The 21,712-nt window shown below is 35.8% G+C and overlaps 2 protein-coding genes across 3 annotated transcripts; one reads left to right on the top strand and one right to left on the bottom strand.

Annotated features, from left to right (window-relative positions):
- Positions 1 to 3,545: 3,545 nt before the first annotated feature.
- LOC113703010 (uncharacterized) lies at positions 3,546 to 9,789 on the bottom strand. 2 transcript variants are annotated; one of them, XM_027224220.2, is made up of 10 exons: positions 9,496 to 9,787; positions 9,344 to 9,388; positions 8,510 to 8,566; positions 7,182 to 7,251; positions 6,784 to 6,825; positions 6,544 to 6,617; positions 5,709 to 5,779; positions 5,254 to 5,336; positions 5,039 to 5,148; positions 3,546 to 3,803 (listed from the first exon to the last, which is right to left on the bottom strand). In XM_027224220.2, exons 1-10 carry the CDS (start codon positions 9,694 to 9,696, stop codon positions 3,741 to 3,743), a joined length of 816 nt encoding a protein of 271 aa, XP_027080021.2. In that variant the 5' UTR covers positions 9,697 to 9,787; the 3' UTR covers positions 3,546 to 3,740. The 2 variants fall into 2 exon arrangements, 1 of the variants encoding a protein (XP_027080021.2); XR_003451327.2 differs by having other exon boundaries at positions 3,744 to 3,803; positions 6,548 to 6,617; positions 9,496 to 9,789.
- A 7,962-nt stretch (positions 9,790 to 17,751) lies between these two features.
- Positions 17,752 to 19,949, top strand: LOC113703397 (GATA transcription factor 9-like). The gene is made up of 2 exons (XM_027224746.2): positions 17,752 to 18,325; positions 18,870 to 19,949. The coding sequence occupies exons 1-2, from the start codon at positions 18,011 to 18,013 to the stop codon at positions 19,635 to 19,637; spliced, it is 1,083 nt and encodes a 360-aa protein (XP_027080547.1). The 5' UTR covers positions 17,752 to 18,010; the 3' UTR covers positions 19,638 to 19,949.
- Positions 19,950 to 21,712: the final 1,763 nt, after the last annotated feature.

Below are 21,712 nucleotides of genomic sequence, written 5' to 3'. Positions count from 1 at the left end.
ATTTGGTCATGAGACTAGATCTAATCTAGTTTTATGACTAGATCAATAGGTGAGAGGAGACCGGGGGTAGAAAAGAAGAGAAAATGCAGGGAGAAAAATTGGGAGAAGTGGTGAAGGTGAAGACATGGGGAAGGGAAAGAGGAAAATAGGGTGGTCAAATGAGCAATGATAGGAGAAAGAGAAGGAAGAAGAAGGAGGAGAAAGCGTTGGGAGAGGGAGGGAGAAAGAAAAGAGGTCGTGGAAGTGATAATGGAAGTCAGAATGGTGGAATAGAGTGATAACATAAGAGTCAAGAATGAAAATGGAAATCAGAATGGTGGAATAGAGTGACAATAGAAGAGAGAAAAACATATGTTTTTGGATTTTAGAAAAAAGAAGAATCAAGTGAAATGGTGAATGGTGAATATTTTTTTTTTGTCAATTGTAAGGGAGGTGATCTAACAGAATCACGGAAACCAACGGAGATTGAAACACTATTGGATCATATGAGTTCATTACGCACCTATATGGATTTAAGAGAAACCATATTAAGTGGTAATTTTGATGGGAGGTAAGATTTGAATCCTTCACCTCCCACCGCACAAGACATGTGGTGGCCAACTATTCCAGAGGTAATTGGTTAACAAATGAACTAAATATGGAATTGGGTTAACAAATGAAGTAAGTTGCAAGAACTGTTTTTTAAATCTGATCACGTGATGTGTATGTGACTTATTCCGATCAAAATTTGATCCAAAAGGTGATCAAGTGCCAAAAATTATGAAAAAAAGTAGAAAAAATGAGAGTTTTTTATTCGTTAGGGACTATTACTCATTTTGATTTTGAAAACTAACAGTAGAAACCAATTGTTCATAATATGTGAAGGACACAATTTTCTAAAATTCAGAAATAGAAATTTGAAATTAATTGGTACGAACTACGAAGTAGAAACCAACCCTAGCCGAAGCAGAAACTGTTCATAGATACTATGCTGTACCACATACGAGACCATAGGGTTGGATGGTGTGACGCGTAGGGATGAAAATGGGAAGTGGGAACAAGAAAAGAACGTTGTCAGTGGGCCGGTTAGGGCGTGAGCCGACAGGGATTGGCATGGGCCCATGATAGCGGCGCAAAAGCAGAGGATGAAAGAGAGAGATTAGGGCTTTTGGGGCCAGAAATAGTACCAGGTGGCAAATCGTTGTGTTAAAATATAGCAGGAGGAATATTCGGCGGCGGCTCCTTACCTGAAGGGTAGTAATCTCACAATTAATTTTTGGAACGCAAATCTCGGTTTCTTTATGGGAATGTTTACGATGTTGATCTTGGTTGGTCCCATTTCTGGATCTCACAGTTCATTTCGTTGAGATGCTTTCCCTTTTTTTTTTTTTATACTTTATTCTTCTTTATTACTCAAAAAAAAAAAAAAGAGAGGATAAAACCTTCCTTTCATTTTTTTTTATAAAGCAAGAGCTGAGACCGTCGAGTCTTGAATATTGTACGTGCAAGTAAAAATGATTATTGATTCCATATGAGAACAATAGCTCAGATTAATTATATAGAATTTGTCTAATTAAAATTTTTTTTTTTGTAAGTGTGAAATTTTAAATTTAGGACATTCTATTTACCAGTCTTCTCATCGTATCGCTTGATTCAACCCACCTACTAATTATTTAGAATTTGAGTATTAGAGTTAGAGTGAATGGTTATTTCGTCATAAACATACAGTGTGACTATAATCGATGGTCGTAAATACCCCTAACCCTATACCAAAATTTCCCATCTTCATTGTGATACATTTTTTCCTTTTTTAACCTTGTCTTCGTTTCTATTGTTTGAGTTTAATTGAAATAACTTTCTTTTTTTTTTTTTTTTGGGGTTCAATTGATGTGGATTTAATCTTACAGAGGGTATGTGAATTGTTGGAATAGCTATTGGTTAAACGAATTACTACAATCCTATCTTTGAATGGACGGACCGATTTGGTTTTTAGCCTAAACAAAAATTAGGAAATAAACTGATACCGTGTTATCCAATCGTTTTCAGATCTAATTACAATAATGAACTCCACTTTGGATTTAATCCAGGGCAAAATTATTGATGGTGGTATTGTTTCAAAAGCGAATGAAGAAATGAAAAGTCAATGAAATTGTTAGGCAGTATTATCAGTGACTGATTTCAAAAAGCCTATGAATTGATTGTTTCCAAGTCCACTGAACACCACCAAATTCACCTCACTTCCAATAACACTACTGTTAGTTCATACATGAGGTGAGCAGGATAGAGCTATATATGTTAAATATACAATGAAAGAAGGTACAGAAAACAGACTGTGGTATAATTCTGAGAGCTGATGATCCAATTGGTTCATTATGGGATAAGAGTGAGCTTTTCTAGTAAAGTTTAAGGATGGTGTTTGGCGGAACAAATATCTTTCTTTTGTGCTAAAAGCCTACAATCATTCTTTGGAATAATTACTATTGTCCTTCGACTATATCCAATCTGACTTTAATTGATTATATCTCTTCGACTTGACAATAGTTAATCCATCCATCCATCCATCCATCCATAGCTCTGTTAGAGTTGTACTCAAACAATAGAAATTGGTAAATTTCAACAACGTGATGAAATATGCACGTTAGTGAGTTTCACATTGTGACAAAAACCAGACAAGTTGCCAGGTTTTATCACTTTACCATTTCCTTACACAAAAGTGCCAAACCATCATAATATTGAATAGTACCAGCTATAAAGTTTTATCACTTTACCACAATTTAAGACAAAGCACCGAGCAAAACAGGCAAATCTTGCATAATATGACCTGAATCATGAGAGAGTTTTTTTTTTCTTCTTTTTTCTTTTGAGTATAATAGTCTGCCTTATCGACAAGGGCGGAGTTTGTAGCCAGTTGAGGAACATTATGTGTAAATATTCTCTAAGACAAAACCCCTGTCAAAGCCCATTTTGACAATAAGAATTCCTCATTTCAGATGTATTCAGTCAAATGTACAAAGACCACTTGAAAGAGGGGCAAGTGTTCAATTTCACGCCATACCAGACTTTCTTTGGTCAGAATTAGATGTAAGAAAAGAAAAGTGCCGGGCTTTGGTGGTTGGTACATGTGGAGATCACATACCGAGAAGACTTTCAGGCCGGCGAATTAACGCAGTAGTTGAAAAGCAAGCAAAAGAAAGAAATTAGTTTTTCTTTCTCTCTTTCTTTTTTTCCCCTTTCTACTTGATTTACGCAGGAATCCTGCATATCCTACCTAACTTCCTACATGTGCAACAGTGCAAGTTCAGTACAAAATGGCAGTGCTCAAGTTAGTAATTTGACCAAATCACCGTTCAAATCAAAGACCGACTAAAATCCATATAGTAACTGGCTTGAGAGCCTTTTATTTAATACCGGCCAACCAAGCAGCGATTTAAATGTTCCTTCTTGCTTGATCAATTTGTCAAGAAAGCATGTTATAGTTATACATACCACGATTGAAAAGCACTTGTACCATATAAAAGTTTGAAGTTTTTGTCCCAGAGGACAGCTCATGCGGATGCAGTCCCGCATTATTAACAATAATAATGAGGTATCATACCTCAAGCTTAACAAGGTACGTTTGAAGAACTTGTAGGACTGGAAGTTACTGTTTAAAGTAATCAAGGGGCTTACAGTAGTATGAACTCAACAATTTAATTACTAGTAAATATGAGCACATCACTGTTAAAACCCTTTTACAATGTGAGTAGTGTTCCAAGTTTTACCTATTTGCCGTTCACGTAATCCAGGAGAAGCTTGTCCAGCTCAAAATGCCGGCAAAGATGTTTCTGCATTTTATTCACAACAAAATTATCACAATCACAAGTTAAAGAATTAAAGAGTCCAAAAAACATCTACATCATTTGTATTGCACAAAATCATGTTGTAGCAAAAAGGAGGTAGAGACCAGGTTGATCGTATGTTTGAATAGCACAAAGTAGCCAATTCAAGCAGTGATTCGTCTGTTTTATAACCAATATATATTATGACAGGACAAAAACAAATTTAAAACTGGCGGTTTTCGAGGATTTTAGCAGTTCACCAATTCCACGAAGTGGTGCAATGTTAGGAGACTTGGGAAGCTCAGAGTCCAAATAGGCCTTGGCAGCTTTTGACAACTGTTTGCCGGAGTTCAAAGTTATAAGTAATTTAGTGATGGGAATCATTCTATAATGCCACAGTTTCCTCTAGACGGAGAAAGATAAGGATCGTTATACTGTTGATGAGGTAATATAAATCTTTTCAGACATCCATCTCACTCCAGCGACTAGTATCAACCTAAACACTAAGACGGGGTCTTAAATGTTTGCTATCAACAGCTTCATCTCCCAGTCAATTTATTGTAGTTATCTAGCAACTGAGTGTCCCTTTGTATGGTTCATCAGAAACAAAATCCAGACTAACTATGAAACCACACACAAGTTCAAAATCTGTTATGAAACACGGAAAAACTGCAGGCAGCAGAACATCATTACAGATTACGCAGTCCAGTACTTATGATGTTCTTCAGCTGCCTCCAGCACACATATTGATAAGAAAGATTTGGAGAAGCATCCATGCACAGCAAAAGAATAGAGGCTAATTAAGAGACCTTATACCCCGTCTACTTATTATGGTAAACAAAGACAACCACACAGGCTAATCCTACATTGATTGTTTAAAGAACTAAAATAATATCTACACTCTCTTGTCTCTACATCTTTATTTTTTGTAATTGCTGTTCCTTTGTTTCTCCCTTTTTGTGCTGCTTGATTCAGAGAAAATGGGGAAATATCAAAAGGGGCTGCTGGGACAAGATTAATTCCTATAATTGGTGCTACTGCAACAATGAACTTCCACTTGTTTTCATTTTTATTCATCTGAGCAATGACTCATAAAGCAAAAAACCTTAGAATGATTTACACACATGCTTGATTATTACCTAAATAATCATCTAGATGCATGCTGCAAATAAAAAAGCTATTGTCAAATACCCTAAGTTTGTACAGTCAACAACAAATTACAGGCAACCAAGAAAGATTACCTTAGTCAGAGAAGGACTTAAAATATACGTCTCAAAATCCACCTCTGAAAGGCTTGAGACCTCTGTCCCATTGTCAAATAATTTGTAGATTGGAAGTTGGTTTAGGCTATCTGTTTCAATTATCCAATAACTCTTTTAATCAACAGGAAAACATCAATTTTAGGAAAACTATTTACGCCAGAAGTTCTTTAGAAGAAGAAATGAAAAGTTCCTACCAAGAGAACTTGCAAACTTTTCAGCAGCATTTGGAAAAAGCCCCAGATCAACTGTCCCAAATGACAGCCTTTTATTTGAATATCTGTTCAGGAAAACATAGACATTATTTGCAAAACGAGATGAATTTGAAACAGACGAGGCTTGAAATCCAACGTCTAGAGAGCATAAAAATGGACATTTCATACAAACATGAAATCAGCAACCTTTATCGATGGTGCAAGACTTAATATCACTACTCCATGAGCCAAAAACCGGAGACTGGTCTACAGTTTTATTGTTTTAAAGTCTGTATGTTTTCTTAAAAGAGATCCACAAGGCAGGTCGAAATAGTGGACATAATTGTGAGAGCACGTACTAGTGTCTAAGGCACTCCATAACACAAATTAACATTCCACTGTCTTAGCCCAAACAGCCCTGTTTTTGCTCCCATCTTATCAAAAGGAATAGCACTCACGTAATTGAGAGTTCTGGGAAGAATGAACTGGTTCGTATACACGAAGATACGGATGAAGCACGGAATTCGACCTGCCAAAGTGGATGCCAGAGGTAAACAAGAGCAAAGCAATGAGAATTGGGTTAGGTACATGCAAAACATATAAGCCGAACCAATCATTTTGCATGATATCTAGTTTGGCAGCCATTCATGTTCATAGTTACAAACAAAAACCTAAAAGGTAAATCTGTCCCTACTCATAAAGCAGAACCAGAGAATTTGCACTACCCCTCTGCATCCCAAATGATTGAACAGATTTGGGATGAACAAAAGAAAAGAACAAATAAAGCAACCAGTTTGGGTGAAATATCAACAGACTGATTTTGACAGCATTGGCCATGCATCATCCGGCAGCAGTACCATGCAATTGGGAATACATAGCAAAAGGACCTACAGATTTTCAAAATCACGAAAAGCATGTAAAAAGAAATGAATAGACAATAACTGGCACCAAAACGAAAAGTTTTTTTTTCTCCAAAATATGTTGACAAAAGGTTCATTTCAAGCTACAATCAAATATCATGTTCTGTTGGAAACAGATTTTCGAATTTGAAATAGCAAAATGTCCAAATGTTAGCATTTCTTACAGATCAAAGAATGCATAAATTTCTCATAGACATGCAGAGACCATATACGGATGACACATTGATACGGACACACCTCTCCTAGACTGATCTTTATATGTGAATTTTCTATAAGGTTCAGTCAGTAGAATAGTTATGTGGGCAAACCATAGCACAAAGCAATTTATCAAAAAATCCAAAATTTAGATGGAATAAGGAGAATGGTCACCAACCAACCAGAATCTTGATGTGTTTCCTTCAGTGAGTAAAGTTTCCAACTGCAATGGTGTTAAATGGTTTAAATCACCTAGACAAGTCAGGCATAAAAATCAACCAAAGAAGGAGCACAAAGAAAAGTTAAGTTCATCAGAAAAATATGACCTATCACTCCAAAAAGAAAGCTTGCCAAATGCTTGTGGATAAAATGTAAAGAAACACATGTATGAGAACACCAGAAATATAGATCATCATACCTAATCCTTCATGAGGAGGCTGTTGTGCTGAGAGGTAAATAACTGTGATAAAAAGAAGACAGATTCAGTTAACATCAGTTTATAAGCCTCCTGAGATACATTATCATGTAAGTTGGCAACTTCGCTGTCACAATATTTGTAATATGGGACTGACAATTAAAAAATAAGATTGCTACAATATGAATACCAAACGAGCAACTTGACAAATGCACTGATTTTCTTACAGTACAGTCACAATAAAGACACCTAAAGGCAGGTTCAGAAAAGGCTATAAAGCCCTAACACTAGACAAAAGAACAATTAAAATGTATACAACTATCCCACTAAATTGCAGATAGACATGGAAATTCTTCAGCTTAAATTTTTACCATCTTTACAAACATATAAAGAAGTCCTACCTAAGAAAGCCAATGTATACCAGAGTGCCACGTGATAATCCATGACAAAAGCAATGGCAGCAAGGAAAATCTGAAAACAGGAAATATGGACTCATATTAGAGGTTTCCCTTTTTGTTTTCCAAACGGGTACTGAGAGGACATATTTATTTGTCTCATCTTAAATTTAGAGAAGTGACACTTGAGCTATCATGAAGCTTTGAAACCACATGGCTGTGAAAGCATCGTGGGATGCTCCTTAAAAGGTTAGTACATCAACTTTTTACATGTCATCCTTAAAAGGTTTCGTTCACCTCTCTCGCAAAGTCTTAGTCAAGATTGCAATTATGCAGATCGATTCCAATATTAATTAATTTGGCAATAATTTCCCATTAGGTACCTGCCAACTGGATAAGAAATTCATGTGAAAGGAAGACATAATGACAAAAGGTTTTCTGAATTACAAAATTCAAAAAGCTACTTATTACTGTACATCACATGTTATGAACTTATCATGTGAATATAATACCCAAATTCAATATGTATGAGTAATAAGACTCCATTGATACAGAACCAAGAAAGAATAGATGCATATTCACCACTGTATAAATACATAGGCAACCATTTTCCATCAGGTAGATTATCAAATTGGCTTGAAATTCATGGAAAAGAAACATGACATGAGTTTTAAGAAACGAATTTTACGTTTATTATCAATCATGTTCTTTGGTTTTTTTTTTTAATTAACTAACTTTAAACTAAATGAGAACAGATGCTGTCAAGTATAGCTATTTTAATTGTCGTTATAAAGATGGTAAGCGGATTTGAAAGGCAAGCTTTTAGCATCCTGCTTGGCAGTTGCCTTATTCAATTGAGATAACATTTAACAGTCCTAATGTGGCAAGCAGAGATATTCAGCAAAAGATTTACAATCTACAGAGTTAAACAAACAACAACTTCTCAGGGATGAGAGATGACAATGATTTAAATAATCATAGTAAATTTACTTGGTCCATCCAAGAAGTTACTTTTTCTGGGAAATGGGGTAGAAGCCAATAATTTTAGCATATATCTACCAAGCTCCCCTGAGCTTTGTTGGGAATATAAGGATCTTTCCGCAATTCACCGAACTTACAGAGAAACCTCTCTTTACTTTCATTTAAATTTAGATAGAATTCCTCTACTTTTAACATCAAGTTTCCAGAATCCTTCAGGTCATTAGGAAAATTCTCAGAAGGGTAAAATAATTATTAAAAAAAAAAAAGGAAAGGAGCCGGCATTGTTCCATGTACAGTCAGACTGCATCATACCAAATATGATAAACAAAAAAAAAAAGCCAGGATGGAGCCACCTTAGCAAAGAAGAACGTGTTGGCAATGAAGGTCTCCCATGTTTCTTCTCTCACCAACTGCCAAATTTGAATAAAAGACAAGAAAGCTGAATTAACAACATATAGTAATTCAATCCAACGATCTTTCATCACTCAAATCACCCACCAAATCTCTAATCATGGATGAAAAAACTTCAGTTATTACACTTCTATCAATTTCACTGTCAACCACATGGCAAGCATGACTCAGAAAATTAACACAGAAGAAATAATAAATTCTACAATACATTTTACCATCAGCAATGTGGTTCCATCACGTACTTTCAGCAAAGTTATTGATAGCAAAAAATAAAAATTAGTCAAAATTTGAACCAAGTTGCTACAGTTTTTGGCCTTTTGTCCACTTGGAAGCTCTGATCAGGTCTCAAGCGAGTCCTAAATTCCAGAATCAAATAAATATGCTTTCCAGAATGGCCGTGTTCTACATGTAAGAATCAACTCCATGTCCATCTTTGAAATCGTCAACACCATATAAGCCTAATTATCTCTTTGACTATAATAATATAATTGAATCATGAAAATGTTCTAAGTTTTAGTTCTGATATTTATAAATAGAAACTAACACACTTTTAGGTAACTCAAGTCTACCAATGGTAACAATAATAATTCTTCACAAATCTACTAAACAATGAAAAAAAAATACCAAAGTCAGAATTTCATCCACATTCCCCTCTCTCTTAGAACATTCAACTAATTACAAATGCACAAAGTAAATGATCAATAAAAGTACACAATTAAATAATTACACTACAATTCAAGAAAAAACACACAAAAATTATATGATAAAGAATTTACCTTTATAACAGTCAATATACAAAACGCAACCACGGCCTGAATTTCCTGTTCAAAAAAAAAAAGGAAAATCACGATTACTAAGCAGATTACAATTTCATTACGTAATGATCAATAGAGAAAGAGAACGAAAAATGAATAAAAGGAATTAATACACGGATGAGAAGAGTGCCGGAGCGAGAAGGAGAGAGGACACCGGCGGCGGAGAAGCGTATGGGGATATAAGAGAAGAAAACTAAGAAATGTAACAAATAGTACGGCTCCGACGCCGTTTTGTTCCAAATTCTCGCTACAAAGTCGATCAAATCTCCATCTCTCTCCACGCTACTGCTGCTTCTGCTACTCTTCCTCGACATTTCTACTTAGCTTATTCTTCAATGCCTTCGTTTTAGGCGATCCCAGAATACCGGAGCTTCGAATGCTAGTATATACTAGCTCTCCGTTCCATTTTGATAATTCTAATTTTTTTTCATACAATTTCAAAAAATATAGTTAATTTTGTTGAAATAATAAATTTAGGTTGCTATTTTTTTAAAATATCCTTACATTAAATAGAATACAATTTTATATTAATTATTCATAAAAACTTGAATTGATGATTTATGAAAATTTAAATTGATGATAAAAAAAGAATCAATCCTCATTCTACATTATTTCACATTTTAGCTTGAAAAAAATAACAAAACTGGCTTTTCATATATAAATATGTTTTGAAAAATCTAAATGTATTAAATAGGGTAGGTTAACAATTTATATTAAATAAAGTAATTTATACTAATAACAATCTACATTGGATAAAAGTATTTTAAAAAAATTAAAAAATAATATATTTTTTTAATTTGAAAGTGAACTGTAATTTGAGACAGACGAAAAAGGAAAATATGACTATCAAAATAAGACATGGCTATATAACAAAGATGACATGGGCCAATAATAGACCCACTGTGTAAAGCGCTGATTTTGTATTGGGCCAACAAAGGTGTTTTTTGACTGACATTGGGCCAACATAGTTGGTTGGGTCCAATGTCTTGAAGTAACCAAATTCCGAACAAATTTGTAATTAGCACAAGCTTAGATAACACCAATGTTGGACAATTTTTTTTTTCTGTAGATACAAATATGAGAATCCCTATAATAGAGAAGATGGGCCATTTTTTATTTTATTTTATTTTTGCCATCTAAATTGTGTATCGTTTAATACAGGTCCTCGGCCCTGTAATAGTAACCACATGAAAATAATGGAGGACATTGTTCACTCATTGTTGTACAACAAGTTTTGTACTTGATATGTTTAACTTTTGTTTTATAAGTTCAAAAATGTGATCCATAGAAACCATGGGTCTAGGGCTAATTTTGACGATACATAGGGTTGTCTGACAAGTTTTCTGCCAGATTTGGGGCTTTAAGGAATATGAGGATAATATAAATCCACATTGTAGTGAAATCTTCGAGACTTTTCTTTGGAATACAAAGGACTTTTCTTTGCTTTTAATGATTTGAGCATGTAATGTTTTACGTCTATGTTTCTGATAATTGAAATTTGTTGGTACATAAATAGGGTTGGATTTTGGCAACTTGTCCACATGAATATAGACTTAAAACAAGTTGGTATATAAATAGTGTTGGATTTTGGCATAGAGCTCGGCTCATTAAATTGCTCGAGTTTGAAATTTGAAAATGGAGAGTACACGGCGGACATCTTGATCTCAAAAATTTCTAAAATCACAGGGTGAAAATTTCTAAAGGAGACAAGGGATAATATACTATAGATGTGAAAGAAGTAGTGATTAATCGTGGTGAGAGTTACAGCATTTTATGAAAATCTTGTTTTTCTTAATCAATAATAATAAAAAAATAGTAATCAGATGATAGACAAGTTATGGACGAATGTGACACTCCTTCCAATAGTATTTATATGGTTTAGGATTTTAAATAATTAGAAAAGTATCTAGAAATTAGGGGGTGAAAATATCTAAAAGATTGAAACAAAGAGATAAGATAATGATAGATTTTAAAAGAATCCGTCGTGATTGAAAGTGGTTTATAACTCTCATGGTTCTGGGCAATAAAGTGATAGGCTTTTTGGTTTGGGCCTACTCATATGAAAGAAGACCTAAGCCCGACAGACCATACCAGATGAACATTTAAGTCTTGATATTTCAATATCTCCTCCAAAGTAATTTATTATGAATTTGGGCCACTCAATAGAAATGGACCTAAGACCAATCAATAATCCAAAATTGTAAAGTAAAGAAATTATAGTTTTATTTAAGGAAGACATGAAACATATAATCTGGAGGGGAGAAACAAATATAGCAAACTCATTGCTCGTACACTAATTAATCCTAATCTATGGAGAAATATCCTAACATCACCGTTAGAATAAAAGTAAATCTTATATACACTGACAGTGTACATATTGTCACCATCGAATACGTAATATATGTATAAAAGTTGAATTTTAAATTCAAATTTTATATGCTTGGCCCTGTTTGGAAGCTAGTTTTTTGGGCAAGTTTTTTACCTACAAGTTTTTTGACAACTTTTGCTACAGGAACCCAAAAAACTTCTCAAAATTTTTTACCTACACACTTCAAAATACACAAAACACACACAATACACAAAACACACATAAAAAAAATTCCCTTCCCTTTGGCTTTCTTCTTTCTCTACCATCCCAACCCAGTCCACCACCTCCGTCGCCGACCACCACCACCTCCGGCGCCATTTTCTTTTTTTTTTTTTTTTTTGCCTTTCTCCCTCTCCCTGCCATCATCCTCCTTTACCCAATTTGACTGCCTTCCTCTTTTTTTTTTTTTGTGTCCCCCGCAACCCTCCCCCTCTCGCGACCAGATCTGGTCCCATGACCAGATCGCAAAAGTGGAGGGGAGGGGAGCTGCGATCTGTTCGCGCGAGGGCGACGGGGCTGCTGAGGGTGACGGGGATAGATGAGGGGAGGAGAAAAAGGAGGTGACGGGCAGAGGGGGTTGGCGGGGCAGAGGGAGAAGAGGGGCGGCGGCGGAGCGGGGAGGAGAAGAGGTGACGGGCGGAGGAGACGGGAGAGGAAAAGGGGTGGCGGGTGGCGGGGGAGAGGGGAGGAATATGGGTGGCGGGTGGCAAGGAGAGTGGAGGAAAAGGGGTGGAGAGCAGAGGCGGGTGGCGGGGGAGGGAGAAGAGGAGTGGCAGGGGAAAGAAGGGGAAGGGGAAAGGGAGGGAGGGGGAAGGGGAGAGGGAGGGTGACGGCAGAGGGAGGGAGAGGGGGAGGGGTAGGGGGTGCTGCGTTGCTGCGGGGAGGGGTCCTGGTAATGGGGAAGGGGGAAGGGAAGGAAGAAGAAGAAGAAGAGAAGAAAGAAAAGAAAAAAAAAAAAGTTTTTCCTCTTAAAAACTTCTACAAAAAAAATTTTCACCTTACAAAAAATTTTACACAAATTTTTTCAAAAACTTCTACAGTGTACTACAGTAAAGTTTTAGACAAACTCCCAAAAAACTCAGGTTCCAAACAGGCCCCTTGTCATTCATCCAATAAGTTTTTTAGGACGACAAATTTGCTGCAACGTGCATTTACTTTTTCTCTCTCTCTTTTTTTTTTCTTTTGAATTCTATCATCTATATTTGCTTTTGGTAAATTCACGAATTCAAAGCCTGTACTATTCTAGCTTGTAGAAAACTTTAAACTCCGCGCGAATTTTAAAAAAGTCATGATGTGGAGCGAAATTTGTGGGCAAGCGATTGGAATTGGATCGAGGAGCAAAAGGAAGAAATAATATGCTCAAATCCACATTTTCAAAGGATCTCCGCGCGAATCCTTTCCCTAGCGGATACGACTCAATAGTTGAGTAAACTTCTGGGCACAAATCACTACCCGATTCAGGAATTCGCTTCACCTTTTCTATTTCTCCTTCCCTATGTTCCTTCAAATTTGTTTACAAGGACTTTGGTTGGGATAGAACTCGAAGGGTCATGAAATGGCACGGAAGCACGTTCGCAGTTGATTCATCACAACTATATAATTCCTGATAAAAACAAATGTTCAAGAAATTGCCAAAGTAAAATAATGACATAGGTTTTGTTTGATAACTCAGTTCAGCACTTAAATTTAAATAGATTTACATCTTAACATATTCAAATCGTTTGATAATTAAAAATTAAAAATTTGAATTAATTAAGTGGCACTGAATTTTTTAGACAAAACTTGTTTCGAAAATTAAGTGATAAACTATTCACTTATAATTGAATGTAATATGCACTCAAAATGTAATAGATTTAATACTTAACAATTCAATGGATTCATACTTTAAATTTCAAATTTCAGATTTCAATTTTATCAAACACACTCATAATGAGGCTGAAGACATAGTAATCATTAAAAGCTTTACATTATCATTATTATTATTATTATTATTTGATTGACGTGATGGGGTTGCATTTCTTAATCCAAATCTAATAAGGTGTTGATGACAAAGCAAAACATGAGCAAAAGTAAAATAGGGCATCCATGGCACGTGACAGGTCACAAGAAGACCCACATCAGGTGCGTTGCATTATTGCGTGTACAAACTATACAGAATACCCAGCATTAGACTCACGTGGATTGACGGCACGTGCACTCACGTTAATAGTCGACCAATGGTTCGTGTGTTAATTAATCTTCTACAACTACCGGATTCCTCGACGGACGGAGGGGCAAAATCTAAAATGAAGAAAAACAGCCCACTCAGATGCCTGCCACGTGGTATTTGACCACCGTCACTGGTGGCTTTTGACGCCAGCCGAGCACTCGCACATGCTCAGCTGACACAGCATCAACCTCCATCACGTGCAATTTGGATTTTGGACCCCAACTATTTGTATTTTTAAGAATAAGAATTCTTTTGAGATAAAAAGTGAACATATATATATATATATATATATATATATATATATATATATATGTATTAGGAAGAAAAAGCAACAAAAAAAAAAAGGCCAAACCCTGCGAGTTCTTGTACTGGTAAAGCCTCCCATCCAAGCAACGACTTGGGTTCCTTTTCTTTTTCAGTGTTTCCTTTATTTCAAATTTAGGCATAAAAGTGTACTGCAAGAAAAAGAAGAACGAGTTGATACAAATCGTTCATAACTAAACTTGTAAAATTACCTTTACCCCCAATTTTCGATACCAAATACAAAATAGTGAAAACCCTTAAAAATGGTACTAGTGGATAACATGTGGGTTTTAGATTTAGAATGACGTGCTTGTTAAATATTAATATGATACATTTGGGCGTGTATCACATTTGAGTTATCATTTATTTTTTTGGAGGGAATTTTACTTAGAAAATTCAGTGTCACTTAATTAATTCAAATGCTATATTTTTTACTACCAAACTCGTTCAAACATGTTTAAGATATAGGTCTAATAAATTTAAGTGTTGAATTGGATTATTAAACAGGATCTTAGAGTTACTAATAAATTTGTGCGATTCATGACTCATCTACCATATAAGGATATAATTATGGCATAATTCTGCTGATTCGATCGAGTTGAAAAGATTTTATGGAACATATATCTTTATGGAAAATAATAAAAGCTACTGAAAATGGTGTTACGTATTCAACATCAATTGTGGCTTTGAAACGTCGCAGTCTATGATTGCAAATTGCAAATAATGTCAAGGCTGAAATGTAAGGTGAAAATAAAAACAAATGTTAAATATTCGCAGAATCAAATTTACAAGAGTAGTACATCCAGTAAGCCATTGACCAATGGGGACAAAGATCACATGTAAATGCGTACGGTTCAATCATATTCATCTATATGGACTTGTACGCCGAAATTTGCATGTTAGATGGACTTACAGAATTCGAATATTAATTAACATGCTTTTTTTCCAATGTTGAAAATTGAGCAAGATATTTGGTGTTTTCAAAAATCAGTCTTGCACCTTTTACTTAAAAAAAAAAACATGGTTTGCTTTCCAAGGTTTTTTTAAATGGTAAAATCATGGACTCGAGTATTACGCAAGGAAAATTCTTTGTGGTAATACTTAATTGGTAGCTATGTAGATGTGAATGTAACATTTCTTCTTCTTCATTTTTTTTTTTTTTTTTTTTTTTTGCATATCTATCATTTCTTAACTTACTCATTGTAGGCTCATAATTATACTAAGGCTCGGAACATTATTAATTGTCCTATTTTTTTTGGTACTTAAAATATAAAATTTTAAGAGATCGTTGCAGGAAGTTCATGTTTAAATTCAATTATTAAGTTGTAAAAAGAACCTTTTTTTTAAACCTCAAACTTACTGAGTAAGGCTCAACATTTTTTTTTGTTTTTTTGAGTGATTGAACGAGTTTTATCTTGTAGAATTATTATTTTGTGTAATGAGATAATTTGGTGGAGGGGTTTGGTATTTTCTTTCATACTTTCTTTGTCAGCAAAAATGGGATAGATTTTTGGCTAAAAGAATTGGATAAATTTTGATTTTATAAATTATAACAAAAAAAAAGTGGAAAATGAATGTGAGATCACACGTACAAAAGACTCCAAAGAGCAAACCAGGCCAACCATCAAAAAATCTCGGGCTTAGCCCGACTTGCTCCACATTTCTAGATTAGTTATTTTGCTGGTCTTAACGGATAGAATAAATATCTAAAAATTTTACTGCTACTTTTTCTGCAGTTGAATTGATCACGTCAATAAATGACAGCAGCGGACACCTTATCGGGTCTCTCTTACATAGGGATTGCTAACGTGGGACCCACTTCAACTAATCTACCTAGACAACTGACACGTGTTCGCCGCCCAGGTATTTACCATGGGATTGCTCAGCATCCTATGTGGCAATGACGGCTGTAAAAAAGAAAAGTGAAATAAAAACTTGAGAACCCATTTCGATTACTATTTTCTGAAATTCTTATCACAAGTGTACTGTAATAATTTAATACTACATATTCAATAAAAAGATAATTAGGAAATTTAATTACAAAAAATATAAATTTTTTTTTAAAAAAATGCAAAGCCAAACAAGGTCTAAATTCGTGAATTAAGTTCCTCTCCAGTGAATTCTCTTTCTATTTTCTCCAGTACACGTTTTAGTCAAATTGAAAATGATCAGGTCCCTTCTTAAGAAATGAAAGCACATATCATGCATTTATACGTGTTGCAAACAAATAGAGAGAAAATTCATTGGGAAGAAACCAAATCCTTGACCGGTGGCAGGCTTAGGGCCCGTTGCCGGTAGACACGTTGAGAGAATCATGACCGTCCGATCATGGCAAGCCTAGCTGTATCTGTCGTGCTTACTGGTGGGAAGGTCAGAATTTAATAATTAGAGCAGCAGTGGGAAAAAAAATTGTTAAATAAGATAAAATAAAGATGAAAAATCAGAGTTTATTTTATTTTCTATGGCAGAAAAGTAAAATAAATTAAGCGCGAGTCCCGATGATAAAATATAAAAGCTGAGGAATCGGGCTGTTAACTTGGACACTAATGCACGAGTCGCAGCGACAAACCTGCTAGATCGGTTCCAAAGGGGGTTGAATAATCAACACTTAATTTTGCTTAATCTACTAATTAATCACTTTTTTTTTTTCTAGATCAATTTACTTCTTTAACCCCCTAAGACAAGGGTTAACTTGTCTTGCCAATTTACCAACATGTCCTCAAGAAAAGCATTGGATTTCAAGCAATCTTTGCATGACTTGCAATTTCAGTACATGAGCTGCATTATTGTCCCACAACTAGTCATGAATCATCCATCATTGGGATGATTAGCCAATTTCTTCTTGGTTCTCAACCTAATTAGCTAAGAAGAAAGAGTGTTTCTTTCAATCCTAGGAGCTTAATTTAAAGACCAAGAATTGCAAATACATCTAATTGTGAAATGATTCAAAACCTTTAGCCCTACTCTATCATGGTCCCATGAGCACTTTTTGCAGAGAATTCTCTCTTATCTTATAAAGCTTGGGAGTTTGTGGGGGTGGGGGGGGGGGGGGGGGGAGGGGGGAAGGAGGAAGAGGAGGTGGGATGACCTAGTTCTCAAGTAAAGGCCATTCCTACACATTCATTTTCATTCATTCTAGCAACAAACACTCACGTGTGGTCCATCATCCAATTGAAGGTCTTGATCATAACACCCCATGACCATTTACCTCATTTTTTTGTCTCCAAATTCAATGAGCTAGAAAAATGGAAGGCCACACACACATGCAATATTAAGGTCTTGAAAACCAAGGACACTATGGTAAATTCATAATGCTAATAAGGCCATTTTTGTATGTAACTAGCAATTTAAAGACACTTTATCGGTTTTTTTTTTTTAAAAAAAAAAAAAATCTTTTTCCGTTTCAAAGTGACCAAATATCAACCTTTTTTTAAAGCCATAATTTCTCCTCGTCAAAATCCAATTTTTTAGCTGTCTGCCTGTCCCCTTCAAGCGCAAATAAACCCTCTCTTTTCTCTCCCTCTCCCACCTCTTTCCTCCAAGAAAACTTCACTTCCCTCAAACACATTCACACGCACAACACACACACAACACACACTTTCTCCATCTCTTTCACCTCCCACCCCACCAAGAACACACACAAATTACACACACTCGAACACTCTTTTCATCTTTTCACCAGCTACTGGTATATATACACACTTGCTTGTAACATTGACCTTGTCTTTAAAAATTTTTTTGGTTTTGAATGGAGACCCCGGAATTCTTTCAAGGAGGCTACTACAATACACATATGGCACCAGAAAAACGTCTCTCCGACGCTAAAAATAGCGACCATTTTATCATCGATGACCTCCTGGACTACCCTAATGATGATGGCATGGTGGCTGACGGCACTTTTGACACTACCATCACGGCGGGCACCTCCACTGATTCTTCCACGGTCGTTGACACTTCATGCAACTCTTCGTTCTCCGGTAGCACCGAACCTCATTTCCCCGGCGGCGATATGGGGTGCCGGAATTTCACTGATGGCCAATTCTCCAGTGAACTTTGCGTGCCGGTAAATATAAAGCATACTTGCAATTTCAAGAAATTATGTACTAATTTATTGAAAGTGCGTCATGCGACTAAAGCCTAAGGAGACTACTAGACGTGTGACTTTTACACTTTTGTACGTTAATATGCTCAGAGAATTTTGTTTTAATGGCTTTTGTTTTCTTCTAAAAAGAGCAACTTGGACCTTTTTCTATTTGGTGGCTTTTTCTTTTTTTTTTTAGGCAGAATAATTACTATTTGGTTGCTTGAAATATAAAAGAAAGAAAAAGATAGTAACATTATAATTATTCAAATTCTTGAACCTTATGTATGGTCCAGCTTGCATACTTGATTTTTTCTTTCTTTTTCCAAATCAAAGTTGCTTGAAATTGAGTTTTTCCGGCTAGTTGTTATGTCTAAGGGATGCACTGATCATCCAATTTCAAATACAAATTTTGCACGTACAATTTGGTAGTTGGAACATTTAATTATATGAGTAAATGAAATTAGTTTGTCTTACTAAAAATTTCACTCTTCTTTTCTTTTTTTTTTTCCCTTGGACTTGACAGTATGATGATTTGGCTGAGCTGGAATGGCTATCGAATTTTGTGGAAGAATCCTTTTCCAGTGAGGACCTGCAGAAGCTGCAGATAATATCAGGTATGAAGGCCCGTACTAATGAGGTATCAGAAACTCCTGACGACCAGCCGGAACCCAATCGAGAAACTGCCACACCCATGCTTCGGCCCGAAATGTCGGTCCCTGCGAAGGCACGTAGCAAGCGCTCACGCGCCGCTCCATGCAATTGGACGTCTCGCCTACTCATGGTCTCACCTTCCACTACTACCTTGACCGCGGCCACGACCACCACCATAATGGCGGCGGCAATGTCATCATCCTCGGACTCGGAAATGACCCCGAGCACTGGCAAGAAGGCGGTGAAGGCGCCGTCGAAGAAGACGGAAGTTTATGATCAAAATGCTAGCATGGCCAATGGTGAAGGTAGGAAATGCCTTCATTGTGCTACAGATAAGACACCACAGTGGAGGACTGGTCCTATGGGCCCCAAAACGCTTTGTAACGCTTGTGGGGTTCGGTACAAGTCGGGCAGGCTGGTGCCAGAATACAGGCCCGCTGCAAGCCCGACTTTTGTCCTCACCAAGCATTCCAATTCACATAGAAAAGTGCTAGAGCTGAGGAGGCAAAAAGAGATGTTGAGGGCTCAACAGCAGCAGCACCAATTTCTTCATCAAAATATGATGTTTGATGTATCATCCAACGGTGATGATTACCTGATTCATCAACATATTGGGCCCGATTTTCGGCAGCTGATTTAGCTATCATTCGAGTCCTAATCATAGTTTAGTGAAGTGTGGGAGGAAGAAGGAATGAAGCTTAACCAGAAAAACTTCTCTATAATTTTAATTTTTATCTAATTGATGATTTCTGTAGCTAGACTTGAGGTTTCCTGACTTAAATGAATTTTGTAGTACTCCTTTTTTGTTGCACATGAATTTTGGATCATTGGATGGAGAAAGAGGGCAACAGAGAGAGAGAGACAGTAGATGATGTAGGCTCTAGTCTAGTGTCCCTTTTGAGTTTCATCTGCCTCAACTTCTGGCGAAATATTGGACCAAAATTTCATTCCATCTCCTTTTGTTTAATTTTCGTTACAATTTCTGGTTTACTGGAGTTTCATTCAACCAGTTAAACTACTTCCAACTTACAATATCATGTTTATTTACTCAACAGCTAAGCTCTTGTTATCAATTTTAACATTCAAAGCCAGGGCTCTAGCTCTACTCACATTTTAATGGAAATCATATATATATATATATATATATATATATATTGATGATATATAAATGTACAATTATGTAGATACGTCCAATAAATATACATTGGCCTACACCATTTAACTACTGGTTTAGACAGGGAACTCACAGTGTCTGTACAAGTTTGGGTGATTGATAAATTGGTTCATGTCAGTGTAAAGAAGTATTGATGTTGATTGTGGGGGGGGGGGGGGGGGTTCTTTCTTTTCCAACAAGAAGAAAACCCTGTTCTTGTAGTTTCATTTGCCATAACCAATCTGGCACTTGCTGTTATTTCCAGCTTGCAGTTCTGTAGATACATGCAATTTTGCAAGAATATGTCCTAACTAAACCTGCTGTTATTTTCAGTAGCCAGTCAAGTACGAGCTGCATATATGTACAGTTTTTCTGTTTTCTTACTCAGAAAAAAAAAATATTGACCCTGGCTTCTATTTTGTGCTAATTAAGATAGCAATTATAACATGTCTAGACTTCACGATAGAACCCTATTTTTTTTTTGGTTTCCTATTGCAGGATATTCTAAGAAAAAGAAGAGATCAAATTCCTTAAGACTAGTTTGCAAAATTCCTTGTACATTTAACCAGTAATCAAAATACATGAATAGGATTAGATTAAAAGAAAAAAAAGACTAAGTTGAGGACACTTTCCATTTGTAACTCTTTCACAATAAAGGGATCATTATCTAAGTCAAACCCTTGTAGTATATCTCTGTCCTTGTCCAAATTAACAGACAATGAAAAGAAATGGACAAAAATGAAAATGAAAGCCAAAAAAAGGTTCCAATTTCTTGATTTTCGGTTGTCTAAAAGGCATGAATTTCAGTGAAGATGGAACAGATGAATCTGGTGGTGGTGAAATTCATCCCTCAAGATCAATTAACGTAATACAGAGAATGTTAGAAGCAGCACCATGGGATTTTACATCGTTTTCTGCTACGTATATCTTCGCACAGAATTCAATTCCACCACAACCCGCCCCTTGGTCCTCGAGAAAGAGGCTCACATATTATATGTAAGACTTAAGGTCAGTCCTTGGACGTGCCTACTTTTATGCACACCATGTGATAATCCATAATTCAGACTCTATTCACTTTCCCCCAAAATTCTTAAAGAAAAATCATGCCTCAACTTAACCAACACACTAGACTTGAATTGTACTCGCAATATTTTATTTAATTCGTTTCCCCCAATTTGGCATTTAAACTCTTACTTCAATGATAAATATATGAATTGACGGTAATGATTGTAAACATTTTGTTATTTGTAATTGATTTTTGCCTAATACGTTTCCAAACACATGAAGAGCAAAGGTATAAATAGAGATGACGTATAAATACAACTGGGTAATTATGCAAGATCGCTTCTTTTTTCATAATCAATACAAGTTTGAACACTGAACTCCATTTAATATGTAAATCGTCTTCTATTAATTCTTTCCTCAAATGCACGAAAGGTATTCATTTTTCTAGATTATATGTTTTGTGAAAATTTATGGCCCCTATATGATCACAAAATTAGATCTATATTGTAATTTAATATGCATAGATGGTTGGATAGACACAGATTATACGCATTATG

Source organism: Coffea arabica, chromosome 8e (assembly GCF_036785885.1).
Source record: "Coffea arabica cultivar ET-39 chromosome 8e, Coffea Arabica ET-39 HiFi, whole genome shotgun sequence".
NCBI lineage: Eukaryota > Viridiplantae > Streptophyta > Magnoliopsida > Gentianales > Rubiaceae > Coffea > Coffea arabica.
Note: the sequence above shows the minus strand (reverse complement) of the source record. Positions and strands in the feature narration are given on the sequence as shown.

What these genes read in the sequence shown, in the direction of transcription:
- LOC113703010 (XM_027224220.2), bottom strand. Translation starts at nt 9,696, where the DNA reads ATGTCGAGGAAGAGTAGCAGAAGCAGCAGTAGCGTGGAGAGAGATGGA. An exon ending in GTATATTGACTGTTATAAAG is followed by an intron (nt 8,567 to 9,343) that starts GTAAATTCTTTA and finishes CAAATTTGGCAG; the next exon opens with TTGGTGAGAGAAGAAACATG. An exon ending in TAAGTCCTTCTCTGACTAAG is followed by an intron (nt 3,804 to 5,038) that starts GTAATCTTTCTT and finishes AATAAAATGCAG; the next exon opens with AAACATCTTTGCCGGCATTT.
- LOC113703397 (XM_027224746.2), top strand. Translation starts at nt 18,011, where the DNA reads ATGGAGACCCCGGAATTCTTTCAAGGAGGCTACTACAATACACATATG. An exon ending in CCAGTGAACTTTGCGTGCCG is followed by an intron (nt 18,326 to 18,869) that starts GTAAATATAAAG and finishes TGGACTTGACAG; the next exon opens with TATGATGATTTGGCTGAGCT.